Genomic DNA, 27,547 nt, shown 5'->3' with positions numbered 1-27,547 from the left:
CAATTATAACTTCTTGAAATGCTATTAGTCTACTTTGAAAGGGCACATAATCTTTTTTAATAAAAAATAATTTTAGAAGAATATAATATATTGAACGTAAATTTTTTGTCAAATCTTTAATATACAAAAGAGTGTGATAAGTGTTTGATTTAAATTCAATTTCAATTTCAAACAATACTTTTTACTTTTAATATAAGCATTTTTGGAGTATAAAAGAAATCATCAGTTTATATACAAAATGTATACGATCTATAAAAGTGACAAAATTATGATAAATATATAGCATTACGAGTCTCCTTATAAACGAGAAAAAATTTCTAACATTATGTTGATAAATCAAAGTTAAAAATATGTTCCAAAGGATTTCTAAATCAAATTGAATGAAATGTTGCTTTTTGTTTCCTTATTTATGAATTATTCATATAATTCAATTTTGATACGTATATAATACAAAATTGCAACCATTGCATACATAACATATAGTGCAAAAATATTTTGGCAACAATTTTACTGCTAGAAAAACAGTAGTTTTTGTTATTCAAATTTATATTTGAGTAGAAATCAAGTCAATTTGATATAAATAACTGTGGAATCGCAATCGAGAAAATAAACTAGATATATTTTATAATCTGACGATGAGCCATTTATTTTGGAAGTTGTGTTTGAAATAACTGAACAAAATGTATGTATATTGTCATCTTTTTTTAAGAATTTATATATTATTGAATTTATTTTTTATTGTTCAAAAATAGTGATAATCCATAATTTAATTCCCATTTCACAAAATTGGCAAAAGGAGCTGAATATTATACTTCTTGAATTCACGTTAATCTGCGAAAATTAAATTAAAATAATTATATATCAATTCGCGTTTTTTTTTTAAATGTTATTTTTCAACGTACAACTTATATTTTGCTTGTAAAATAAGCGCGTAACTTTGTGAATATTGAGAAATAAACACTTTTATAAAATTATAAGCAAGTTGCTAATATGTATATTATTAGCATCTTTGGAGCACGCTTGCACATGCAGTCTTAGCGATTACTTTTTATTAATGAATAAATATTATTTAAGATTTAAAAATCTGACTTCTCGTAGTTGCAAAAGAAATCCTGCCCATAAGGAATTAAAATGAGATCATAGTATACACAGTAAAGAAAAATAGCCAGGTACTTTGCAAAATTTTTCTATAGATTCTACTAGACCGATGGTCAAATACAGCAATTAACGAGTCAGGATCATAGGAGTGGTAGTAAAGCGAAGAAAAAAAATTAAAACAACAAAATAAATATATGTATTGTTATTTTTAACATACGCCACATGCTGATCGCGCTCTGCACAGACCAAGCGAAACAGAAAAGAAAATATATAAGTATACTCAACGATATATATACGCCGACGCGATCTCCGCGATTTCTTTTCGCCGGCCACTTGAAATAAAAAAATGGTCAGCGATTAAACAAAAAAAAAAGAACTAAACAAATTATGGATAATTACGAGTAAATTGCGGAGCGGCGTTACACGTGACGACAGAAGATGAATACTATCGCGCACGCAGACATTCATATTATTATGTATACATTCGCGTACGTTTACAGAAATACATACACAAAAGTACATTTAATGCCCGAACATAAGTACGCGTGTGTACTTTTATACGTACACACGCGCGCACATAAAAAGCTGTCGCAATGCGCACGTGGGGTACCATAGCAATAACTCACGATAATTTTCTGTTCACGATTGTTATTCGATTATCGAGAATTAAATGATTTTAATTAAAAGAATGGGATTAATCGCGCGCCTTTCGGAGCTATATTTCAATGATTTTCATTTTAAGTTACATACTTTATAATAAATGAAAAAGAATATTTACTTGGAGCAAAAATACTTCTCTGTCGCGTAACTTAAAATATACTATATAGTTAATAATAAAATAATTACATTATAAATTCTTGCTTTGGATTAAATTACATTTTACATGCGCATAAGTACTTCTTTAATTGCACAATTGTTTAAGTACTGACTACCGCAATAATTGCAATATCTAAAGACAGAGTTGAGTGCTGAAAGCAAATATGGTGATATTAACGGAATTTCGATGTTCCGTATTGACACATATTATTGTAATATTTGCTATTATTTTAAATTTCAAATTTTAATTAAGTAGCTTAGCATTTCAATTTTAAAGTAATAGTTTTTATTTTAACTCTATTATTTATTTTTTTTCAAATTTGCATTGAATTGGACAAGCGAATCATTGTTTCGATAACTCCGATCGCGAAGTATCCCATCTTTTAATTAAAAAAAAAAAAAAAAAAATAATACATACATTTATATCCCAGGAGAGAAACGCGGTAAACGAACAAATTAAAGAAAAAAGAACGAATTAGATTTTAAGCGTATAAGAGAACAAAAATAAAGAAGCATAACAAATTATTAATGACGCAAAGACAGTATACTCAACAGTATAACAGTAGTCTTACGAGATAATCATTCAAACATTTAAAAACAAAAATCTATTCAACAGATTTAGATTGCGGTTGTAGAAATAGTAATTTAAATAAACGGCCGTGCCATTGATGGTCAAACAGAATCACCGAATTGATCGGTTCGCATGCAAAAGAGAAACGGAAAAAGAAACTTATATTATTAATTATATGACAAATTTATTTATAATAAAATATATTATAAATACAAATATATAATTGTATATAAAAATTCCGTATTTTTCTGTTGAAGTATCTTTCTTTATTACTTTGTTTTGTTTGTATTAAGCAGTTTGTATCCAATCTTTGAATAATGTGCAAATAAACATAAAAAATGATTTAATTAATATTATAAATACATTATTCCGTGCTCTTATAACATGTATACATGTAAGATGTATGTATACATTATTTAGAAACGAAACCGTTCCAATAAGTGATTCTGATTTGACCATTTATTAATCGCACAGATATGCGACTTGTGTTTTTATAGCGAATAAAATCATTCGTATACACATTAATGTCCTGTAGAAGTGGACATAAGAATATCTATGATCTGATTCTGATCCTAAATTGATAGTCGTCATTGCGGTACTAAATGAGCGAGCAATCGATCATAGTAACAGATAATCGCGATCGGTATCGCGTAAAGTGATCGTAATAATACATGTAAAACTAATAGAAATAATAGTCATATAATAGTGATAATAAATGCCAATAATGGAATATTACCATTATTGGCAGGAGGTTACTATAGTAATATAAACATATAATACTAATAAAGTAATAATAATCGTAGAGGGAGTAATAATAATTCTATTACATTAATCAATAGCAACAGATATAACTAGCAAAAGTGTGAATATAGTATATAATAATAATAGTAAATAAAGTACTAATAATAGCCATAATAAACGTAGGAGCATTAACAATAGTATCAATGCACGTGCTGGAGGACGATAATGAAAATGAACATAGTGAGAATACATGAACATAGAAGCAATTTTCCATTTGTTAACGATATTTGTGACTAGGTTCTATTTGTATGTACGCACAAAACTAATGTGTACGCGTGCTCTTTTTTATTGTTAATTAATTGATTTAATGTGTGATCAGAAAATGTTGATTATCCACGCATATAGCCTATGTTGACTACAAGATTATTTACTTTTTAAATATTTTTTTATCAAATTTATTTATATGGTTGTTGTATTTATATGATTATATTGTATCTGTTTGTATAAGCAAAAAGATTATTGTTAAACAGATAATTTTTAATTTAACTTTTGCTGGTTGATTTATTAGATAATTTCGATTTTACAAAATCTGCAAAATTTAAATAAATATATATTTTACAGACAGTTTTTATTTTTGCGTGGATACTCAACACTATTCAAATTAGTTGTCAACGTAAGTACATCAATTAATTAATAGACACATCTTTGGTTTTCATACGGAGCACAATGTGTTATCTGCTTGTCAAAGACAATCGCAATTATCGAATAAAAATCATACGCATAAATTTTCTCTGCAATAACGCCGGTTACTCCGTTTATTTGGTCTGACGCACGCGTGTGCATGTTAATGTTCTTGACGACAAAACAAAACTGCATACATTTAATTGTGAATGACAATTAATAGTATTATGGACAAAGTTAGTTTTTATTTCGTCTTTCAAGTATATTCCAAAGAGAAACTCATTGTTTTATTTAAATTTGTTATTGATATTTTCAAAATGTAAACAATACATTTTTTTTGTAATTACATTATAATGAGCGTCAATTTTCATTATTTTAAATGAAAATATATTCTATGATTTGATTGCAAGTAAAACCATTTGATTGGTTTACTTAAAATATTTGAAAGAAACGTAAAAATATGATGGAATATAACAGACTATAATCTGTATTATTATTTTAAAAAAGAAACAAAAATTATATTGCCATTTAGTAATTAAATGTACGTAGAATTTGCTTTGCTCAATATAAACAAGGTTGCGCGAGAAAAAACGCAAATTTTTTTAGAAAAATATGATTTAGAAAAATATGTATTTTGTCAAAATTTGAAGTATGGATAATAATTAGATAAGAAAGATTATGTGACACGATTATTAGAAAAAGTAGTATGGAGATGACTCCAGAAACGTCGAAAAGAAGCTACGCAAAATTCTGTCGCTTAAATAGTATAGCAAGGGAAATCCTAATAAAAATAGTTTTATCGGTTTTTAATAATTTTGATAATTACGGGAAACGTAAGAAACGAATTGAGAATATTGTTTCAATCGACATAAAGGGTTATAATTTATAAAAAATAAAAAAGTCCAAACAACATATTTTTCTCTCTTTAAAAGGCAAAGAAAAGTATGGAAAATCATGATATTTTTTAGTTGACTTTTATATATTTTTTGAATATTTTCTATTGTTTGGAATGTGTATTATATTGTGTAATGTAATTAAGTACCTAGCATCTCGTGAATGTTATTATGTCAGTAATACCTTTAAATATTAATAAAGTCCAAATATTCTAAGTCAGCATTTCTTCCAAGGGCTGAACATTTTTATAATTTGATATTATTTCAAAAGAAAAATTAATTAAAATTAATTAATTAAAATAAAACATTATCGTAAAAAGATTAAAGTATATTTTATAAAACGAAAAGCTTCGTTATAGATGTATGTGTATACCATTTCTCGTAACGTATATAAGATTTAAATAAACTGAGAATAATAATTTTAAAGTTTGGAATTATATACAAAATAGAAATATTATTTTGTATTAAAATTTAAGATTCTACAATATGATGATTTCCTATTAAATAACGTGATTCACTTATGCGATCGACTTTAAGATGTTTCACATTTTCATATTAAATTAACATTCACGAAGGCGTTCACACATCCAGACTAGAGCACTTAGAATTACTTATTTTTAATCACTAACCCTGTGTATATCCTTGCACGACGGTTTTGATTTATTCGAATACAATTATCGCACGGCTTCGTCATGCAACCGACTTTCGCGTTGGTCATCCCGAGCTGAAAATATTTATAATAATCGTTCCATGATTTGTTACGTAATTTCGAAAACACTCACGCGACATTTGAAATTTCGTCACTTGCATTTTATTTGCATTTAAAAGCAAAAATGTCCAAATATCTATTTTGCTTGAATCAAAGTTAACTGTAATCTCACACGTAAAAGAGGATATTGTTAATTTGTAATTATCTGAGGTCCTTATATAAAGCGGTTCGATAATCGACAGAATTTTGATCCCCCAAAACGCAACAATTTTTTTTTATTTATTTCCAAGAAGCAAATTTATATTCGGCGTCACGAATGATTTATTTCAAAATATCTTGCGCGTTGATGCAAACCTACTCGAGTAAATCTATTTTTCTTTTTTTGAATGCGTGTTTCACAATTATACACAATAACTCTGATTCTCTGATTTCGCATTTTGTGTTGCGAAATCGAAGATTTTTAACTCGAGTCGATCCAAGCAGCTTGTCCACAGGATCGGTCCCGTATCCAGCTTTTGTTTCGCGAAGAGCTAAGACTATAATTGCATAAAGCGTGCAACTCGTGAACCCGACGAAGAAGACGATGCAAGTGCGCAAGTCGGGAAACTCGTCCGACGTTAAAACTCGTTAAAAATTTCTCGCATCTCGTGTACTTGTCTCTACGTTCGCGAAGCGTTTCCAGTGGCGGCATAAAATTGGATGCGCGCAATTAACGCGTGACACTTGATGTGTTAGCTTCTGAGCGATCCGGCCCAGCTTCAATTTTTGAGACCCCCCAAATTTTTGAGGTCCCAAATTATCCGGTCCCCTATATACGATACAATCTTATCACAAAAGGTCATTACTACAAAATGTCTCTTACATTCATTTCTTCGCTACCTATCGATTTTTTGTTTCTTTCTTTGTATCCGTTTTCGTTTTTGGTATATTTGCACGATTTTTTTTTTTAAATCTAAGAAATCGCACGTGCGTCGGTTCCGCACGATCATCGTTCGTCCTTTCCATATATTTTCCAGCCTCCGTCTCTCTCGCGCTTTTTTTTCCATACACACACATTATTCTCGCCTACACACGCCCAATTCGCCGTGACGCATATATGTGTGTGTGTATGTATATTTATATATATATATATATATATATAATATATATTATATAAACAGACGCTGCGAAAAGCGCTGACAGCGATCTCGACAATAGAGCCGATAAAAATAGTTCTCAGTCAATAATCCGATTTATGAACATGTATGTATATGTATAGTTATGTATAAGAAATTTTCTCTCTTGCGCGCGCGGCTCGTTCCTCTTCCTTCTGACCCCTTTTTTGTTGTAAGACGAAGAGAAACGTCCGCGCGTTCACCGCTAGTCAGCCACGAAGAATTCTCGACACACACGCACATATCACATACACACGTACACATATATGTGTATGTACATATATGTATAATATATTTATATATCTGTATATATATACAGGGAGGGTTGTGGACAGACAATTAACGTGGTGCGCGTTAGCTTCGTTCGAGGAATCCAGCTCGATCGGTTGGTAATCCTCATCCACTTTTTCCACGTTCCACTTTCTTGGCCCTCTTCGTCGTGTTCTTCTGCGCAATTTCTCTCGCCCGTCATTTTTTTTCGTATGCATATCGTCCAGCATCGTGATTTCTCCCCTGCGAGTCCGACGAGTTCGCAATCGAGAAGATATACGAGGCGCAACTTTCGAGACGATCGTCGCCGATCCTCTCGGCATCGATATCGCAAAATGTGAGCGATGTTGTGCACCTTTGTGGACAGGTGGTTTATAAGCGCGCGAAAGTTCGTGGGGATGAGATGAGAAGAGAGAAGAGGTCGATCGGGCGGAGGATCTTTTACGGCGAAAGTGAGAGCGCGTTTGAGCGGGTGTTGTTCTTTATACAGGCACCGATAGACACAGATAGACTGATCGAGAGACTGACCGGGGAATCGTGATTGATCAATCGACCGATCAAGCGAACGATCGATACCGATTTGACTGACTGAGACTGACATGGCACGGCGACTCCGATCGAGAGTACACGGTCACAACGTCACAGGCCACCTGCTGGCACACAAACAAACACACGGACATGTTAGTCACCACCACACACCAGATATAAAGATTTATCCCTGGGCAAACACGCGCGGTGATGGTTTTTTTTTTTTTTCGAAGACTCCGCTAGATCTAATAATTCTGTGCCCAATTGTCTCTGCAGACGCTCAATCTTGAATCGATCATACTGGTTGTCATCAGACACGATGTCATTAATTTTTCATGAAGACTTAGGGAGAGATCAATCAATATGTGTTATCAGAAAATTAAATATTTTTCTATATTGGCAGTGTTGAAAAATAAAAATTGATCAAATTATTTCGAAATGTTGACTTATTGAGTTAATCCTCTAATAAGGCAATATCTCGAGAGTTGTAGGGTCTGATAAAAAATTGCGCACATAATATAATGTATATGCAGAGTCACTTTAAACTGTTAAAGTATTACATCGAAAGATTAAACTCGATCTTCGCAGAGCCTTCAAACCAACACCGTGCATCGTGTACACAGGTAATTTGCCGAGTCGTTCTTTTCAGACATAAGCAACGAGCGTCCACTTTGCTCAGCTTGACAGACAGTCACAAGGAAAAAAAGAAACAAAGTGTTTGACAGCGCATCGATGGAAACTCGTTGCTGATGCAACGCGATCGGTGGAATTCGCCGGCGGTTTCCGAATTCAGATTGCATGCAAATAACAGCAATATTCCTCCGAATTACACGTAATATGCCGAATGATCGTTTCATAGTTGAAAGCTATATTCGTCCTCGATTGTCTCGAGCGAAAATTGCGATAACGGTAGAACAATGATAAGTAGCGGATTCTTCTTGAATGTATAAATTACGGAAACGATCGGCTTATATTCCCACCGCTTCTTACGATCGGCTTTACATTTCTCCCCCCTCCCCCCAAAAAAATCACATGGCAATGTTAGTACTACTAACTAATAAAGCGTCGTAGCGTGATTATAACCATTAAAAAAATTTAGTGATATTATTATCACGTGATAGAACGTAACCAATTTTTGTGCGCCTCGAACACTGAACGAAGGATACACGCGATATAATAGCTGACACAATTATATAATGAGTGAGGTAGATCCTTGTGTGTATCGCTCGTATACTGTCGGTTCAACTGCTGGCTTAAACTACGTGGTTATTGAGATAGAGAGCTAGATAGAGACAAAAAAAGAGATAGAAAGATATGAATTACAAAAATACAGGAAGAAAAAAAAAAAAGAAAGAGAGAGAGAGAGAAAAGTCAAATCGTCAAATGGTTACAAGGTACGACTCGTGAAACGCTGCGTGAAAATTCAAAGCGAACTACTCTTACTCTCCTGGGGGGGGAAAAGCTACGTTGTTAGTGAACTTCACGTACGTAATTCCACTTTGTGCAACAGTAAGTTAGCACAGAAAGCTTTACTGGCAGCCTTTTGCAACGAGATGTTTGATTGCGTCACCGGGGAAACGTGCCGCCAGGTTTGCATCTTCGAGATTCGAAGAGACGACCATGTTTTCGACACCGTGTGATAAATACGGGCGAATATGACGATTTCAAAGAATCCGATATTTTATTACCGCGTATTTTGCGATAAACGTGAATATTCGATTTTCAATTTTGCTCGCGTTTATATTAAAAAATACTTTTGTTCGCGTGTGCTAAACGTTTTACTTCGTAAATAAACTGAATTCAAGAATGAATGAGCATGTTTAACGATAAATATGCACGCTATATCAAAGTTCTGACGAACGTAACAAAATTTAACTCGAAAATCGAGTTGAGTTGAAATTCGAAAAGCTTTTATTCATCTCGCGTGAAAAAATCTCTTTAGAAATATTAAACATTAGAGCCATTTATTTTGAAAGCTACTATATGGATTGTCAAGACAAAAATCGAATTAAGAGATCTATTTAAAATGGATATATTCATTATACAGACGATCACATTATGAAGCCTTTACATGCAAATTTTTTTATCTTTTATGAAAGCAAAATGAGGTATTTTTCATAACTCTTGCATGCAAATTCCCTTATGTGTTTAAGAGAATATGTAGCAAACATGACATATACTCTCAATATACTCATATGTGTTAATATCTCTTAAAATTTAATATGCAAAGTTACTTTCGATATAAACGGCTCATTTAGTTTCTAAATAGATCGCGCATTGTCTAGATTTTAATAATACTTCATAATTATATATCGTATTCACTAGATCTGTTAGGAATATCGGTGTCATATCATAGTGTCTGAAATCAGTCATTATACGAAATCAAGTTGCCCGAAATAATAATATTAAACTTATATTCGTTAATCCTATCCTATTTTCCATAAAATTACTGGAATGGATTGTCGAAGAAAGTAGGATTTTTATATTTAAAATTCTGAGTACTGAAAGGAGATTGAGACGAATGTAACCACGATATAAAATCGCGACGGATATGGACAGAATAGACAGATTGTTGGACTGAAAAATGTACTGAGAATTCACATATGGGCGGTAGGTAGAAGAGAAAGAGAAGACAATTTCGCGGGAGGGACAAGTTCGCACAAGCGACACGTTAAAAACGATAAATTATTACGTTCCTGAACGTCGGAAGAAAAGTCAATCCGATGAACAAGAGAGTCTTCTGGATTATCACAGCCTCGTTTCGATAGGACGACGAAGGTGTCGCGAGGCGACGTTTCCTCTTCAGCGTCCGAGGACGCTAGATTTGTAGCTCGTTATAGCTCGCTACCTTCGTGAAAAATACTGCTTGACTAGAGAACATCGTGGAACATCCTGCCACCTGATATTTTTCGTTTGTCTACCTAAACCTATCTCGTTAGATTAGACGCGGCAATCCCGCTGCAGAATAATGATTAATTATCGCGGTTATAAATTAAAACGCGCGAGCGTCGTCCCGATTAAGGACGCCGTCGAGCCGAGATGTCCGAGAAGTCCTTGGTATCTACCTACGAACGCTCTGTGACGTCGGCTAGTACGGCTTAGAGGCGTCCTTGGACCGTTTTAACTGGACCTTCAGCCGCTTCATGCCAATCTGGAAACCATGCATCGTCTGGATCGCCACTTGCGCGCTCGCCGCATTATCATACGATACGAAACCTGAAACAACGTCGTAAAGTGTAGAATTTATGATTCGCGGAGATTCGAACTAGGAATGAAATTGATCTTTATATTTTGTCTCCTCGGATGAAAGGTCTAGTTTTTTTTTTTTTTTTAAATTATGTAATTTAAATGCAATATTTCTTACTCCGGAAATTACTTTAGTTCAAAACTCTGAATAGGTAGTCGCAGATACTCGTTACAAAAGCTATCCTTATATTTAAACATTCGTATCTTATTCCTTCACCCGTATTAATTCAACTTACCGAAGCATTTGCTCATGTGCGTGTGCTTATCTATGAAAACTTTGGCGGATATGACGTTGCCGAAGGGCAAGAAGGTGGAGATGAGATCCGTGTCGCTGAATTCCTGTGGCAGGTGGTAGATAAAGAGGTTGCAACCTTCGGGACCCTCGATCTGCTTGTCCGTGTTAGTGAACTTCGTCTTCTGCGTTGCCGCCGCCGCAGCGGCCGCAGCTGCCGTGAACGCGGGAAACCCTGAAATCCGAACACGTTGATGATGATGCTTGTATTTTTTCAAAATTACATAAAACGATTTTCTCTCATAAATCTCGTTGAAGCAAATTAATATTTAATTTTATCCTTGTAGCTCAATATATAATATTATGAATTGATTTCTCTAAACTTGAACTACTTTCTGATAAAACAATTCGATTATCAATATACTGAAAGAAATTATTAAATTAATAAATATTATTTCAATACTGCCTATAATAAATTATTTATTTGAAACAAATAAATATTTGTTTTTATTTTGAAAAGGATTTTCTTATATCAAATAAATATTTTTCACATCAAATCAATATTATTAGTTTTAAATAAATGATTTATTTGGTAGTAATGAAATAAATACTTATTCGAATTCAATAAATTTTTTTCTCAGTGTATATAAATTTACGCATCGACTTAACATATCCCAGCTTACGAAACATATCAAACGAAAAGAGACTCTACTGATTAAAATATTATTATTTTATTAATTTTAATTTTGCTCCAATTTATTCCAAAAAATGACCATGAGCAAATTAACATGTGTGATAATGAAGAATAGAATGAGAAATGATCACATATTAATTCAATTTTGAAATTAAATCACATATTGTATATACGTGATACTGTGAGAAGATATAATGAAATTTTATAAGCTTTTAAATTGCAAAAATGATATTGTGAAATATATTTTTATTTATTTCATTTTCACGAATGTATCTTGTACTCTGGGATACGTGGATTATTCAATAGATACATGCAAACCTATTGATCGTCTTCTTTCAAACATTCATTTGGTTCACTTCCATATTCCTATGCTACAGGTATCTCGATTCTTTCAACTAATTGCTTTAATTGCAGTTTAATTGATCAATTTTAATCTATCTTGCATTCGCATCAGTTTCATAGAAATGTTCTATAAGTACGATTTTAAATTAGACGCTTTTACATGCACATCAATATAAAGAACAATTAAAATTGAAATTAAAAGATTAATAAAGATAAATATAATATTAAATGCGCGAATAGAAATAAGATTTTTAAGATTTTTATTTAAGAAGTTAATTTTATTTTTGCTATCATATATATATATATATATATATATATATATGAGGCATTAATTGATATATTTTTTTAATATAATTTTTTTATAATACTTATAATGTCAATCAAATTCTTATAATTGTGGTCTAGCAGCAATTAGTCATATCATGAACGTGTATTAACTCGAAAGTCAACCATATGAATTAACTTGCTATAAACAATTTACAAAAATATATATATATATATATATATATTTAGGTAATCTACTCATTATTACTCACTATGCAATTCTTTCTTTTCCACCGTCACCGTCGTCTTTCCAATGAGAGCTTTAATACGCACAGTTCACTCATTAGAAAGTAGTACGTTTATACGGATACAAAAAAGCAGTTTAAACTGCGTTTAGCGATTTTCTGCATATATCGAAAGTGGCTTAATGAGCCAAACAATTACCTGCATATTGTTGCAAACTGGAATAAGCGTTACTCAGCGAGTCTTGAAGTCCGTTTAGTGGCGTCCCCGTCAAAGAGTTGAGCGTGAGAGATGTTACAGGACTTAGACTACCCCCGGTAGACCCTTCAAGATAAACATCATGATCATGTTATTTTTTATTGATCCCTAAGTGCAAATTTCGACGATACCCAAGCCTAATTAATTCCATGGCATGCCTCACATGCTACGACGTCGCGAAAACGTCAATCGCCATGGCTCTGACTTTGTTATCACGATTAGAGGCAGAAAGCATCTTATGCAATACGATAAACGAATTTTATAAAATAGTCTACTACTAGATTATTAGATAGCTACTCGATAATTTTTTCAAGAAAGATACGAGGAGGTTAATTGAAAGAGTTTCACGGTATATAGCGTGATATATTTCTTATGACTTTTTCCTTTTTCCGATTGTATCCATTATTCTAATCCGGAGCTTATAATTTGAAATTGACAAATCAAATTTTAAATCGATCAAGTAATCTTAAATCTTAATGTTATCTTAATGTGAATATTAAATAAAATTAAAATAGTTATAAATAATGTTGGAAAAATATATTTTTTGAAGACATTTAAGAGTAAGAAATATATAAAAAAATATTCTTTCTCTCTTTCTTTCTCTTTTATAAGAAAAAATTTAAACTGGGCATACATAAGAATAAATTATAAAAGTTGCAATATGGATATAAAATATTATGCTTGATAGAAAAGCTAATATTTTTAAATAATTAAAATTTTAGAGTCTAAGGTATCGTCTTTCTCCTTGATGTTAACAAAAAATTCGTTAAACATCACAATATACTTGATAATAATAATAATTTAGAAATAAAATATAAAATATAAATTACTATACACGAATCATTATTATATATGGTAAAAATATCTCGGGGATTAATTGCGGATGAAAAGTAAGCGTTTTACGAAAAGTTCTACTTTTTTTATTATGCATAAACGTCACTGCCAATTAAGTTCTTATTACGAAAAATCGTCCACCCGTTAATTGCGATAAGCGTTTGTGCGAGAATCATATATTCCTCCAATACATCTCAAATATACATATATACAAGTATTTAGTCCGATATATACATATTGTTAAAACAACAATTTTACGATTGATAAAGGATAAAAGTATTTAGGTTCCTAAAAGCTCCAACCGGGTCTCGCCAATTAATGTATTAATTCAGTGTCCGAGAGTTTTCACAATAATTCAGCGCGCAAAATATCAATCATTTACTAATTGGCCTTTTATTTACACATTGTGAATAAAATATACATACAAAATGTCATAAACCTCTCTGTTATTCTCTCTACAATCTTTTAATTTATAAAATCCATCACTTAACTTGAAATTAAGTTTTCTTAATAACTTTGATTAAATATATTAACTTTTTTTATTGTCATTTAATGTTTCATGTTAAATATCTTCCTGACTTATACCTAAATTAAAATTTTATTAAAAATGAAGTTAATTTAAACTTGAGAAAAAAAAATAAAGTTTTATTACTGAGCTTTATTTTTATTAAATTTCTAATTCAAATAAAAAGTCCATAAATTTACAATTTCAATTTAATCGAAAATTGCTTTAATGCTTCGATATTTTAAATTAAGTAAATAAAAACATATCTGAAATATTTTTGAAATTGTTTGATTTTTACAAGTGACTACAAGTTATATACAAAACAAAATTTAGCGTTGATAACAGGGGAGACCCGTTTGATTAATTAAATCTGCAGTCAACAATAATTATCAATCTTTCATTTATACAAAATATACAAGAGACAATAATAAAGAAAAAATATACAAGAATGACAGAAGAGAAATGACGAGATAAGGATTTGAGAGGAAACTAAATAGTGTTGAAGTACGATAAAAATTCAGCCAAACAATTTTTCTTCCTATATGAATGTCTCACCTGTATTTCCTGTTTTTCCCAGAAGGGCAGCTATGCACGAAAAAAAATACGCAGCGTTAAGATTGCGATGTATATTCACATAAAAGAAAACGAAAATAATAAAATATGATGTAATCATTTGTTACATGACATATTTAGTACGGTATAAAAATAATGGAACATTCCCGTCTGCAGTTTAATTCCATTGTATTCAAATTTACATAATAACATAAATGTAAAAGCGTCACAGTTAATTAGACAACAAGTATAATTCTTGTGAAAGACTATTTTCCACTATTATCTCTATTATGTTCTTATGTAAATTTATGATGTTTATATTTCGTAAATCTTTTTCATAATTATACATATCAATTTATTTTTATTTAATAAATTTATACTCAATAATTAATTATTATAAAAATTTGAGATTTTATGATAAAAAATAAAAAATCGCGTCAATCATTAGAAAATCATTCATCCTGTTAATAATCAGGAAAAATTGTGGCAGATAAAATGATTAAATTATCAGAAATATTTATGGAAAAGAATTAAAATGAATTCTCAATGTCTGAACAAAAATGTCTAATTTTCGATCGTAATTACGGTTACTAATTATGTAATTGATTGTATTGAAATGGTTGGTTTGATATCTCGCATTCGAGTAATAATCTCTTAATATACAGTGTACAAAATCGCGTAAGGGAATATCTGGGTCCATCATGAAAATTGAAATGTAGGTAGAAACAGAGGAATGTGTGAGGGAACTCGGAAGAAGGAAGAGGGAAAATGCGTGCACACGCGTGCACGCGGACTATTAAATAAGCGAAATGGGGAAATTAGACCGTCAACAGGATTAAGGCCCCTTTTGCATGATTGAAATTAATTTAGTAATTGTTAATACTGTACCAGGCAATGCGACACGTACATAGCGACATACCTGCTGTCGAATTTGCCAGGCCGGTTAATGCTGAAACACAAAACACGGTATTAACAAACAGAGTCAGTAATATGTATATGGTATTTTCGCGAAATGAAACTTTGGCGGGATTTTCCGGGTAACGCTGCCAATATTATGTTTTTAATCGCGATTGGGAAATTACAGAGTCAACAGTATACGTTCACTTGTGTCATTAAATTAATACAAGTCAAATTTGCGAGGCTAGTTTGTAAAAATTATTTATCTTTCTTTTTCACGTTGTTACATCACTACGTCTGTTATAGACAACCTGTTCAACATCCGCTAATTGAAAAGAATTATACAGTAAAATATTTTAAAAAATTATTTTATATTTAAAGTTCTTAAATATAATTTATATATATGTATATATATATATATCTCCACATATATTTTTCAGTATTTATTATATAATTCAATATAAAGTCTTTTTCCTTGTTTTAAAATTAAGCTTTTTATATTTATTTTAATATTGAGGTATTTTATTTATTTCAAAATGTATCTTTCCAGATAATTTATATTTTACACATAGAGAATAATTATTGTATATTAATTGAATTGTTATATATATATAATAATAATTTCAAGAATAATTATAAAATCACATCATGTATTAATATGACGACCTGCTAATTTTATAAAACTCAACTGTTCATTATAAAAATCTTTAAAAAATTTGTTTTTATATGCAAATAGTATTTCCACAATTTCTTACGTCTAAAAACCCCAATGAAGCAACCTGCATACTTGACTTACTTTTCTGTTGACTTTACATAAATTATACGAGAAACGTATGTGGACACGTGAAGTACAATAATAAAGGTGCGTTAGTTTGCTTTGCTCATACTGATGAAAGCCGGTAAAAGAAATAATTATGCAATTAATTACAAAAATATACATCTTACCTGCAGACTTTATACATTTACACAGTTCAAGCACATACAATATAAAGAAGATATAAATCACTAGAAATTTTGATATGCAATTTACTTAGTATATTTTTAGTGATGAATTATTTCCATGATTATTAATTTTAACTTTAACTGAGACTCAATCATCAAATTCGTTCAATGAAAGAAATAACTATAATAAATTATTTAACTGCGCATAACGTAATAATAAAAATAATGATCTTAATAAAAATTATACACAAAAATTGTATTTTGCATGTGATATTACGCATGGAGCTTTTATTCTTCTCGTTCGGGTCTCATTGTCAGTGCGAATAATGACGAGGCTATAGAATGTGTAATTGTATATCACCACCAGGGCGTAAAATATTTCGGCAATAAATTATCCACAACAAAGTATTCGGCCTTGTTGTCATCCATACAAACTTGAACAAGAAAATAGGGATGATGTGAGACGCTCCATCGACTTTTCGATCATCTAAATATAAACGACTGAATCGGATCGCTCGTTTAGTTTTTGTGTGTTAGAATAACAAAGCGGAGGAAGAACGACTAATATATTACATATATTATATATAATATATCTTTTCCTTCCTCCGCTGATTACTAACAGACTAAACGCATTCCGATTTATCTCGCTTTACATTATATTTAAATTTAGACCATCGAAAAGTCGACGGAGTGTCTCGTATCCCTACTTTCGAGTGTTGGCGCGTGAATAATAAATAGAGCCACATGTCAACAAATTATGTCAACAAAGCGCGCTAGATGATATCAAGGCTGAATACTTTGTTACTGATAATTAGTTGAAATATTTTATGCCCCGATATATATAGTCTGCGCGACTACATTCCACAGCCTCGTCGTCATTCGCATAGTGAGACTCCAACGAGAAAGTAAAGGCTTCATATATTATTAGATTATTATACTGTAATATCATGCGAAACGCGATCCATTCCGTATTATTATAATTATTAGCAATTATCAACTCCCGCGATCGATTATTTTAAAATGCTTGTATATAATTTGATATTCCGCGTGTCATACAGGGTGTCCGATAATCGATTATTACCCTGTATATGTTTATTTTTAATTTGATGATTAAGTCTATAATATACTCTCTGCATTTTTCATGAGACAATCTACAAACGATACAAATTTTAGAAGTCAGTCGGGATTGATAAGAATGATAATTTATATTTATGATATATGCATATGCAAAATTATTCATAAAATTATTGTGGTATTAATTTTGTTAAAACAGAGAACGAAAATAGCTATAACATTATTCAATTAATTGAGTTAATTTGCGTATTCTATAGATAATATTATTTCCAAATTTAATATTTTTAGTACAACTTGCAAATATAAAGTAAAAATTGAACATCTATTGATAGAATATTTTTTTTCTTTCGATTGACTTCTAACACGCATCGTTTACAATTGTGCGTTACGTCTTGAAACATCTGGACTCCATTGTACCGTCGTACAATTAAAGTCTGGTTAATATACACTTTTCGAGGACGAGTATAGACACCCCGTCGCGTTATTACTGTCACCGTAATATCGCGACTTCGGCTCACTTTATCCATGCAATACCTACAAAAGCGTGGACAGTTTACCCGTTTGCCTGAAACTTCAACAACGCATGCGATCATTAAAGTCCGTCTACGCTCAAGCGAATTTACTGTCTAGCGCAAGTAACATACGTGATGCATAAGCATATGGGTGGTTTGTACAATTGATGGGAGAACGGGTATGTATAACGTATGGTCCGAAGTTACGCATGTAATTCGGAGCACCGGACAATTTCGCATGGAACTTACAGCTGCACGTTAACGTACGATAATGTGTTCTCCGATTATGTACCACGCGAAATATTCTCTACTCACTGTTTGGCGACACCTGGAGGTTGCCGTTTCCGCCGGTCATAGCTGCCAGAGTGACGAGGTTCTGCATACTCATCGGCGACACGCCCGCGTTCGCTGCAAAATAATGCATCAAAATTTATCGTAGAGAATCTCGATGTTAATCATCTAAAATCGCGATTTTTTTTAAATAACATATCTCTTTCTTAATAATAAGATAATTTAATAGCGATAATTAATTGACATGTTCTTAATGTGCTTCCAAAAAAAGTTCAGTAGACAAATTAGAAAAATGATTTTTCTAATTTGTCTAATGAACTTTTTTTGGAAGCGCATTAAAAACATGTCAATTAATTATCACTATTAAATTCGACTTTTCCGTAATTATAATTGAAGCTTCGAGCTTGACTGCATATCGAAAGTAGGCAACGCGTCATTTCGAACTTGATTCATGTATACATTCATTGCGTGAATTTATTGCGTGACTTTCGAATATCATCGAATGATCATACGTTCCGCAGCAATGAACGGTAAACACATATCTCAGAATAAAATAATGATAGACGCAGTTCTGGCATCCTTCCCGATCTCATAAAACGTAGAATTTTATTATTACGGAACAAGCTAAAGCAGGACATTTCATTGTAATTTTCGAAAAGATATGACTCATGGGACTCGATCGGCGAAAGTTAGAGAATATAAGAGGGAAATAATATAATTTATTCTGACACCGATATAATGAAAGAATATAAAATGCGTAAAAGAATAATTTGCAGGAAAGAAACGGATAAAATCTGATTTCTCTGACAAAAGCAGATCTATCGTATTCTATAGTGCTTTACGTCGGAACAATGGTGCACCTGACACATTTTTAAGCAAAAGAGGATTTACATCTCCCGAGAGGAATTATATATTTAAATTTGCTTGCAAGATTTACGTTCTTTAACTCGTTCGCAAAAATAGGACTCTCATAACTACTGAAAGGCATAAAGTGGTCAGAAAGTGACGTGACCAGTTAAACATGCACATTTGAAAAAAAGAGATAAATTTAAGAATCTTATATGTCAATTATTCTAATGTCAGAAACATGAAACAGCTGACGCAACTTGATATAAAATGCAAATGTGTGAAACGGATGTCTAACATGCATTTTGAACGTATTATAGGATTATGCATAATTGATTATAAAATATATAAATGTGTGTGTGTGTGTGTGTGTAAAAGAGATGGGAATGATAAATATACCATTGACTATTTTTAACTATCAATATACAATTTTACTTATTTGACAATAGAAAAAGATCTCTGTTGTGACTGTTGTTATCAAATATATTTACGATGTGATAACTTTTAATATTAATTTCAATATAGAAAGTTATCATATCTGTCGTCTCTATCTATGCTGCGCGTATTATACACACATTTATTATACGATACACACATTTTAATATATTGTTCAATAAAATTTAATAGAAAATAAATATTAGAATGTCAGCGCAATAAAGACAAAAATATTTTATTATATATATTGAAAAAATTAATAATAATCAAACGCAATTATCTTGAAAAGATCTTATTTGAATGATATCGTTAATTGCATCCAATTGCAAAAAGTGGCAACGTAATAAGTGCGAAAATAAGCGAAAATAAAAATAAATAACAACCAATCGACACTGACCATACTCACCAGCGGTGTTGCTCAGAGACGCGAGGGTGGCCAGACTTTGCAGATTCGCGGGGTTGATTTCCGCCGGACTGGGTACAGCAGGGGGTGCTGCGTGCGCAGGGGTTGCCGCTCCAAGACCAAGGTGTTGTTGTAACAGTAATTGATGTTGCACGTTCGACAATGCATTCGCCGCTCCCGCGTTTGCGGCGACTGGAGTCGCGGCGCTCGTTGTTGCCTGCAATTGTTGCAGCAATTGCAACGATGCAGGCGCCAATGTATGCGCGTCATTCTGCGAGCACAAGCGACATTTTTCATTACGATCATATTTTTATTAATATAAATCCTCTATAATATAGCTAGCACGGGTGCAACATTTTTATGCATGTTCTGATAATATTTTATCTTGATTTTATACTTGACTGGGAAGCTTTGACTAAATAGTCATCAGAAATCTAATTAATTTTTTATTAGAAATTTTTGATATCTTTAGATTCTTAATCCGGTTTCTTAGAAAATTTTCGTTAAGAAAAGATCGATTGCAAATTTATCAGAAAATACGCTTTTTCTTGTGAAGTTTTATGCAAATCTTATGAAACGTTTAATAAAAACAAAGGCTTTGGGACAGGTAGTCGCGTTGAACTGCATTGTACGCGTTCGAAGAATACAGCCCATGTTCTTCGAAAAAGTCTCAATTCTTTTTTTTCATATATTTTGCATAACAAAATTGAGGTCGCTGTGTAGAAAGTCTCAAAGGCTAGATAATGCATACGAGTGTAAGGCGCTCAAACGATAGAACCATGAAGAGTATTCTCGTTCTCGATGCAAATGGAATCTTTGATACCGGCCAAAGAGCTTTTATTATAAAATATTAAGCACACGTACGGCCAGGTAATGCGGCGTGATGTTGACTCCCGCGATATTCCAGAGATTCGACTGGAGTTGCTGCATCCTTTTCTGATCCTTTTCTTTTTGCGTGTCGGCGAATTTTACGACTAACGGCGACGAACAGCCCTGAAAATTGTATAACATTGATGCATAATAGTAAATGCAAAATGTAAGAAATGTTGATTGCTATCGAGATTAAGATCCGATATCTCGACATTTAAAATGCATATAAATTTGTTAAAAAATTTATAAAAAATATTTCCAATACTTGTTTTCTTATTTATACAAATATATTTTCTCATAAAATTTTTATATGATATAAAAAACATGAAAGTATAATTCGCAGTAACAAATGTTCGAGATATCGATTCTATAATAATTTCGTATAGCTTTTTGAAATATTATATTTATATTATTTAATAATTATTAAATATTAATAATTCGCATTAAATTTTCTTCATATTAGCTCTTTCTCAGTGCATACTGTGATTCAAAGATGAAAAGATATATATGTACCATAACATTTCCCTTCCACTTTCTGTTTGAAATTTAAGAAATATTCATATTTCGAGAACTGTGTCACCGCAATGTTACATTTTGCCTTGCTTTCTTAAATTCTTGAAAAAGTGTCTCTGCCATGGTTCGATACTCTTCTCATTAACTTCTAATTTCTATTGTACTTCGCTCCGAGTGTCGTTTTACTCTCGAATCCAAATCCCGTATCTCTCATCCGCCCGATGCATTATTGGTTCAAGTCCAAGTTCAACATTGGCGTGAGAACAAATTTGCTGGTGATCGGGCGTTACATTGGGGGAAAGAGGTACTCTTACGTTTGACGGTATTCGGGTTGGTACACGCAAAGCTCGAGGTCGATGCACTATATACAATACGCGTGCAATCGGGAATGCAAAATCGGCGTGCTGGTTACGCCGGTATATAGCGAGGAACGAGCAAGTTCGAGGAACTTACGGCCGGAAATATTCGTGATATTAAAGTAGAATTGCCCTCGTGCCCGCATGCCTTGGCACGGCTCGCTTTTACCATTCGAAATAGTACATTACATAGGCGTAGTAACTGTCACCAGGATGAATAATCCATTTTACAGAAATATTAGGTATATTTTAAATAATTGTCGATATCGTTAAACGTTTAACCGCATCACATTTTATTGTACCGAAACACAATTACATAATGATTGACATAATTGTAGGACAAGTAATACCTAAGACGTGAACAGAAAATGGAAAGAAAAATAAAATGTCTTTGTATGACAAGTAGAGCAAGTAGGCACAAAGAATTATTTTTTTACTTTAGAATTTCACAGAGTGAGATATATCATATGTTGTAGGCTTTTTTCGAAAAAATGTAGGTCATTCTATATAATTTATTAATTTTTCTGAAAGAAATTTTTCGCGTAAAATTACTCATCTGAAAAGAATACATTTTTCTATAAGACTATCATTTATTTTTCTATAAAACTATCATATCTCTGATGCACAATTCATTAATATTTTGCAATTTTATTATGCAAATAATGTGAAAGGGAGATTCGATAATAATTAACATTCATATGTCTCTATTTAATCCTAATCTAGCATTTCCGGAAGATTAGGATGCTGAGGAGCACGGACGGTGAGAGACGGAAAAGTCCTAGCGTGCTTTGAATCGTTAAGGTGTCGGCCGGTTCGGTGCCATCTTTATTTGCTCGATTTTAGTTACCCCGAGTTAAATTGGTATATCACCGAGGTGACTAGCCGAGTTGTAGATGCACGCGGATGTTTCGTCGAGTAACAATGGCATCGAGCCAATACATCCGTCGGCTTGGCTGAATCGCCATGAAAAGAAATGAGCCGCGAACATTCAACGACTCACTTTGTGCAGTCATCTATTAATTTCTTAACACTGTTTTGCTTAAAAAATCGGAATATTACTTCATTTTTTCTTGCAATGTAAATTTGAAAATAAATTACGTATTCTTATTGGGATTTGAATGGGACTTAAATTTGTGCATTATCTCGACAAGTAATATTCGTTGGCTAATTCTAATAAATACAAACGTAGATTCGATGGGATGGGAGGAACAAAATCATCATCGGATGATAGATCAATAAATGATATTTTAAAAAAGCAGAAATTAAAATAAATATAGTAGAAGCTATATTCTCGTAGAAATTAAATTATTCTTTTACATGTAATTTTTAGAAATAAAACGCAGATTAAAAAATCTCTCAACTAAGAAATTTAACAAGCCTAATAATAACAATATAACAGATACCAATAATACTAATACTAACACTAAATATTTTGTCATACCATATATAGAATCAATATCTGAGAAAGTTGCTTCAGCAATAAGAAGACCTGACGTAGTGGTAGGATATCGTTGCATTAAAAAATTGAATGACTTCATAAGAGTTCAAAAGGACAAAAATAATTGCCCCACGAATTCTAATGTTATTTATAAATTGAATTGCAACGATTGTGACGCCACATATGTCGGACAGACAAAAAGACAGTTAGGAACGAGACTTAAAGAACATAAAAATAATATTAAATTAGACTCTGCTAGACATTCGGTTGTCACAGAACACATTCTAAACGAACAACATACATTTGACTGGGACAATATTAAAATTATGGACCACGAAAAGAACTATCATAAAAGACTAATATCTGAAATGATCCACATTAAAGAACAGAAAAATGGAATTAATTTAAATACAGACACCGAATTGTTAGACAGTAGTTATTTTGACATACTTAAAAAATTTGCTGAATCATAATTTAGAAAAAACATTGGTAATAAATAAATACATCACGCTCTCTATTTTGACATTTGGTATTCAGACTTCGCAACACACACTTGAAATATCGGGGAAAAGGACTTGTTAAAACGATAATGTAAGTTGAAAGATTTTTTAATTCTCTCTGACATTGATTTAATTCGCGTATTATATCCGTAGCATGCTCAAATGTCGCATAACTTGGCATCTCAGACCAATCGCCTTGCATATCTATTGGTCAACAGCGAAGAATCGTTTCAATTTTATATTTTAATATTTAACTAACTTTGTATTTTTAACATTTAACTTTGTATTTTAATATTTAACTTTTATGTATTGATAAAGACTGTAGTGCAGTCGAAACGTTTACAATTTATATCGATTCTGTAACGGAATGTTAATTCAATTATTTAACTATTAATAAAAATTTTTACACCTTATTTATTTGCTCGTTCAGTTGGCCTACTATATATGATTTGTTTAATTGAATTACTTAATACTTACAAGGGACATGTCACAACTGTCCGGAACCGATTTGATTCTCCTTGAAATATGTTGTTAAATACACAAATCTAAAAGACACGTATTTTTTTATACGTGCGCAATTTGAGTTTTAAGGGGTGAAACACCCCTTTAAAGAATAACGGTATTTTTCTTTAGGATCAAATATCTGCTAAACTATAAGAGATATAAAGAAAAAACGTACAACAAATTTTAATGGCTTGAAGAGTACTTTAAAGTTATATGAACAAAAATTTTTTTTTTTTTTTTTTTTTTTAAAAAACCCTCACCACCTAATTTTTTTTTTCAAAATTAAAAATTTTGTTTTACCTAATTTAAAGCTTATTTTTTTCCAAATTCAACCATGTGTAATAAAGTTATGTTACGAAATATCATTTTCGAAAATTAATTATAAACGCTCCCGTATATACGCTCATCCGTGCTATGTGCGTAAGTAATTACCGTCGAACAATAAAATATATAAAAAATGTTTTTGTATAATTCTTATTTATGTTTTCTATGTATTTATAACTGCGTATTGTGTATATTTAGATTTAAAAAAAAATTTTTAAATATAATTAATAAGAATTTTTTAAATATACCCCCTGCTTTCTTATTATTTCTTTAATATTTAATTTCTTCTATAAAAATTAAAAACAATTATATTTTATAATAAAATTATTTTTTAATTGAATCTTGCGAATACCAATGTCGCAATATTTGGCATAAACAAATTTTATATCTTACGTTAAATGAATCATAAGATAAGATTATGTGTACGTGTTCCAGATAAGTTATAATTTTTACAATAAAATCTTTAATACGTTAAAATAAATAATAAAATAAGATTATGTGATGACGTATTTCTGATAAGTTAATATAAATTGTTCATGTAGCAGCATAATTCTCACAGTCGGTGTAGTCTTTTCGTTGTAATAATATCTGTGTAAACTGTTCTTTTATTGCAATAGAAAGCAAAATATAACATCTTTGAATATGATTATCAATCCGCTTAACGTTGTTAGACTTTTATTGGTGTCAATAAATTCAATATATTTAACAGAAACGCCAGTAACTGAAGCAGAAGTGGAATTAAAGGAAAACATTAAAAAAATATTACTGGATAGCGTTTTTCATTATAATGGGGTGGAAGTAACGGAAGAAATATATCTCGATTATGAAGAACCTTATAAATTACATAGTTTTGAAATAATTGAAGATGACGAAGAAGCATGGCATGAAGATAGTTTAAATTCTCATCCTCATTGTTCAAATGATGATACAAATTTTGATAGTTCTTATAAAAGACGAGCTGTTGAGTATTGGCGATTTCGGGACACTGATGAAAACAGTAATGACAGAAAAAGGAATCGTCCTCTAAGAGTAGTACAAAATAAATTTAGAAGAGTTTCATCTGAACGTCAGTTAAGGCGATGGGAAGAACAAATACAATCAGGTGGAAGTCGTACAGAAAAATTATCTTACATCTCCAAATTTACACATGATAAATTTACTGCAGCTGTCGAATCAGGATTCATGGTTCATGATATTGATTTAAAAAGATGGGCTTTACAAGCTCAAGAAGAAATAGGAAATTTAAATCCTATATTTAAAGCATCTCACAGTTGGATAGCAAGATTTAAGAAGTCTCACCGAATTGTTTCAAGAAAAGTTACGAAGTTTGTCACTAGAAGAACATTAGAAGATTCTGCTGATTTGCAAAAATCAGCTGATGATTTTCTGGAAACAGTAAAACCTCTTATTGAACAGTTTGGATCTGAAAATATTTACAATTCAGATCAAAGTGGTTTCCAATTGGAACTTCACTCTGGAAGATCATTGTCTAACCAGGGAGAAAAGAAAGTAGAACGTGTCGTGCAATCCATATCATCAACAACCCATTCATATACGATACAACCAATAATATCCTGTAATGGCAATTTGTTGTCCCCTTTATTTATTGTATTAAAAGAAGCTAATGGTAAATTTGGACCAAGAGTACAAGAAAATTTATTTAAAGCAGAAAATGTTATTGTAAAAGCATCGAAATCTGGTAAAATGACATCAGGTATTTTCCTTTTATAATTACTTTTTTTAACAACCTTATTTTATTTAACAATTTAATAAGAGTCATAAAAAAACTATTAAATTAACATTTATATTTTGTACAGATCATTTTAAAATGTGGTTAGAAGAAGCTTATTTCGCAAACATTGGTCCTAATAGCGTTCTTCTTATCGATTCATGGACTGGACATTGCCCCAATATGATTTCGGATTTAACACCTCCTGGAACACATATTACTACTATGATAATACCGAAAGGAACTACAGGGAAAATACAACCATTAGATGTTTATGGATTCAGAATTTGGAAAAATTTTGCTAAAAGATTTTCAGATGCGGTTTTACTGTTGGAAAGTAATATAAACTTACATGAACGAAATAATATAATAAAATTGCAATCTTTGATACATAATCAATTGTCATCCCCACGATATCAAAACTTATTTAAATATTCGTGGTTTAAAAGTGGTTATACGAATGAAAGACCAGACGAATTCGAAAATCCAGTACACTTTAGTTTAGACGAAACTTTAACAAAATGTGATATCGAAGGTTGCAATAATATAGCTGTAGTAAGATGTTCTTGGTGCAAGAAGTCATTATGTTTGAAACATTTTTTTGTCGAATATCATTATTGTAATGTGTATAATGAGTGAATAATATAAAATGCAAATACATTTTTAAAAAAATCTAAATATACACAATACACAGTTATAAATACATAGAAAACATAAATAAGAATTATACAAAAACATTTTTTATATATTTTATTGTTCGACGGTAATTACTTACGCACATAGCACGGATGAGCGTATATACGGGAGCGTTTATAATTAATTTTCGAAAATGATATTTCGTAACATAACTTTATTACACATGGTTGAATTTGGAAAAAAATAAGCTTTAAATTAGGTAAAACAAAATTTTTAATTTTGAAAAAAAAAATTAGGTGGTGAGGGTTTTTTTAAAAAAAAAAAAAAAAAAAAAATTTTTGTTCATATAACTTTAAAGTACTCTTCAAGCCATTAAAATTTGTTGTACGTTTTTTCTTTATATCTCTTATAGTTTAGCAGATATTTGATCCTAAAGAAAAATACCGTTATTCTTTAAAGGGGTGTTTCACCCCTTAAAACTCAAATTGCGCACGTATAAAAAAATACGTGTCTTTTAGATTTGTGTATTTAACAACATATTTCAAGGAGAATCAAATCGGTTCCGGACAGTTGTGACATGTCCCTTGTTAGTAATTTTAATTACTCTAACATTAATAATTGCGATTAATTATTTGTTTAATTTTCA

At 31.3% G+C, this 27,547-nt stretch overlaps 2 protein-coding genes across 15 annotated transcripts in view; one reads left to right on the top strand and one right to left on the bottom strand.

Moving 5' to 3' along the window:
- Positions 1-1,271: 1,271 nt before the first annotated feature.
- LOC114936050 (CUGBP Elav-like family member 1-A) overlaps positions 1,272-27,547 on the bottom strand; it is a 194,155-nt gene continuing 167,879 nt past the window's right edge. For 3 of the 14 annotated variants that reach the window (XM_085481653.1, XM_085481662.1, XM_085481666.1), the window contains 9 exons: positions 20,896-21,024; positions 20,026-20,302; positions 18,372-18,464; positions 15,539-15,580; positions 14,635-14,664; positions 12,684-12,806; positions 12,512-12,559; positions 10,944-11,174; positions 1,272-10,677 (listed from right to left, as the gene is read on the bottom strand). In XM_085481653.1, coding sequence (XP_085337779.1) covers positions 10,550-10,677; positions 10,944-11,174; positions 12,512-12,559; positions 12,684-12,806; positions 14,635-14,664; positions 15,539-15,580; positions 18,372-18,464; positions 20,026-20,302; positions 20,896-21,024 — 1,101 coding nt within the window. In that variant the 3' untranslated portion in view covers positions 1,272-10,549. The remainder of the gene's footprint in view (positions 10,678-10,943; positions 11,175-12,511; positions 12,560-12,683; positions 12,807-14,634; positions 14,665-15,538; positions 15,581-18,371; positions 18,465-20,025; positions 20,303-20,895; positions 21,025-27,547) is intronic. The other 11 variants (XM_085481663.1, XM_085481665.1, XM_085481654.1 and 8 more) reach the window with 10 other exon arrangements.
- On the top strand, positions 25,026-27,501 carry LOC146723507 (uncharacterized). Its single transcript, XM_085481668.1, has 2 exons — positions 25,026-26,250; positions 26,354-27,501. Exons 1-2 carry the CDS (start codon positions 25,179-25,181, stop codon positions 26,902-26,904), a joined length of 1,623 nt encoding a protein of 540 aa, XP_085337794.1. The 5' UTR covers positions 25,026-25,178; the 3' UTR covers positions 26,905-27,501.

Source organism: Nylanderia fulva, unplaced genomic scaffold, assembly GCF_048542155.1.
Source record: "Nylanderia fulva isolate GAGA-0341 unplaced genomic scaffold, ASM4854215v1 Scaffold19, whole genome shotgun sequence".
In the NCBI taxonomy this organism is placed as follows: Eukaryota; Metazoa; Arthropoda; class Insecta; order Hymenoptera; family Formicidae; genus Nylanderia; species Nylanderia fulva.
The sequence above is the reverse complement of the archived record's forward strand: the minus strand, read 5'-3'. Positions and strand labels throughout refer to the sequence as shown.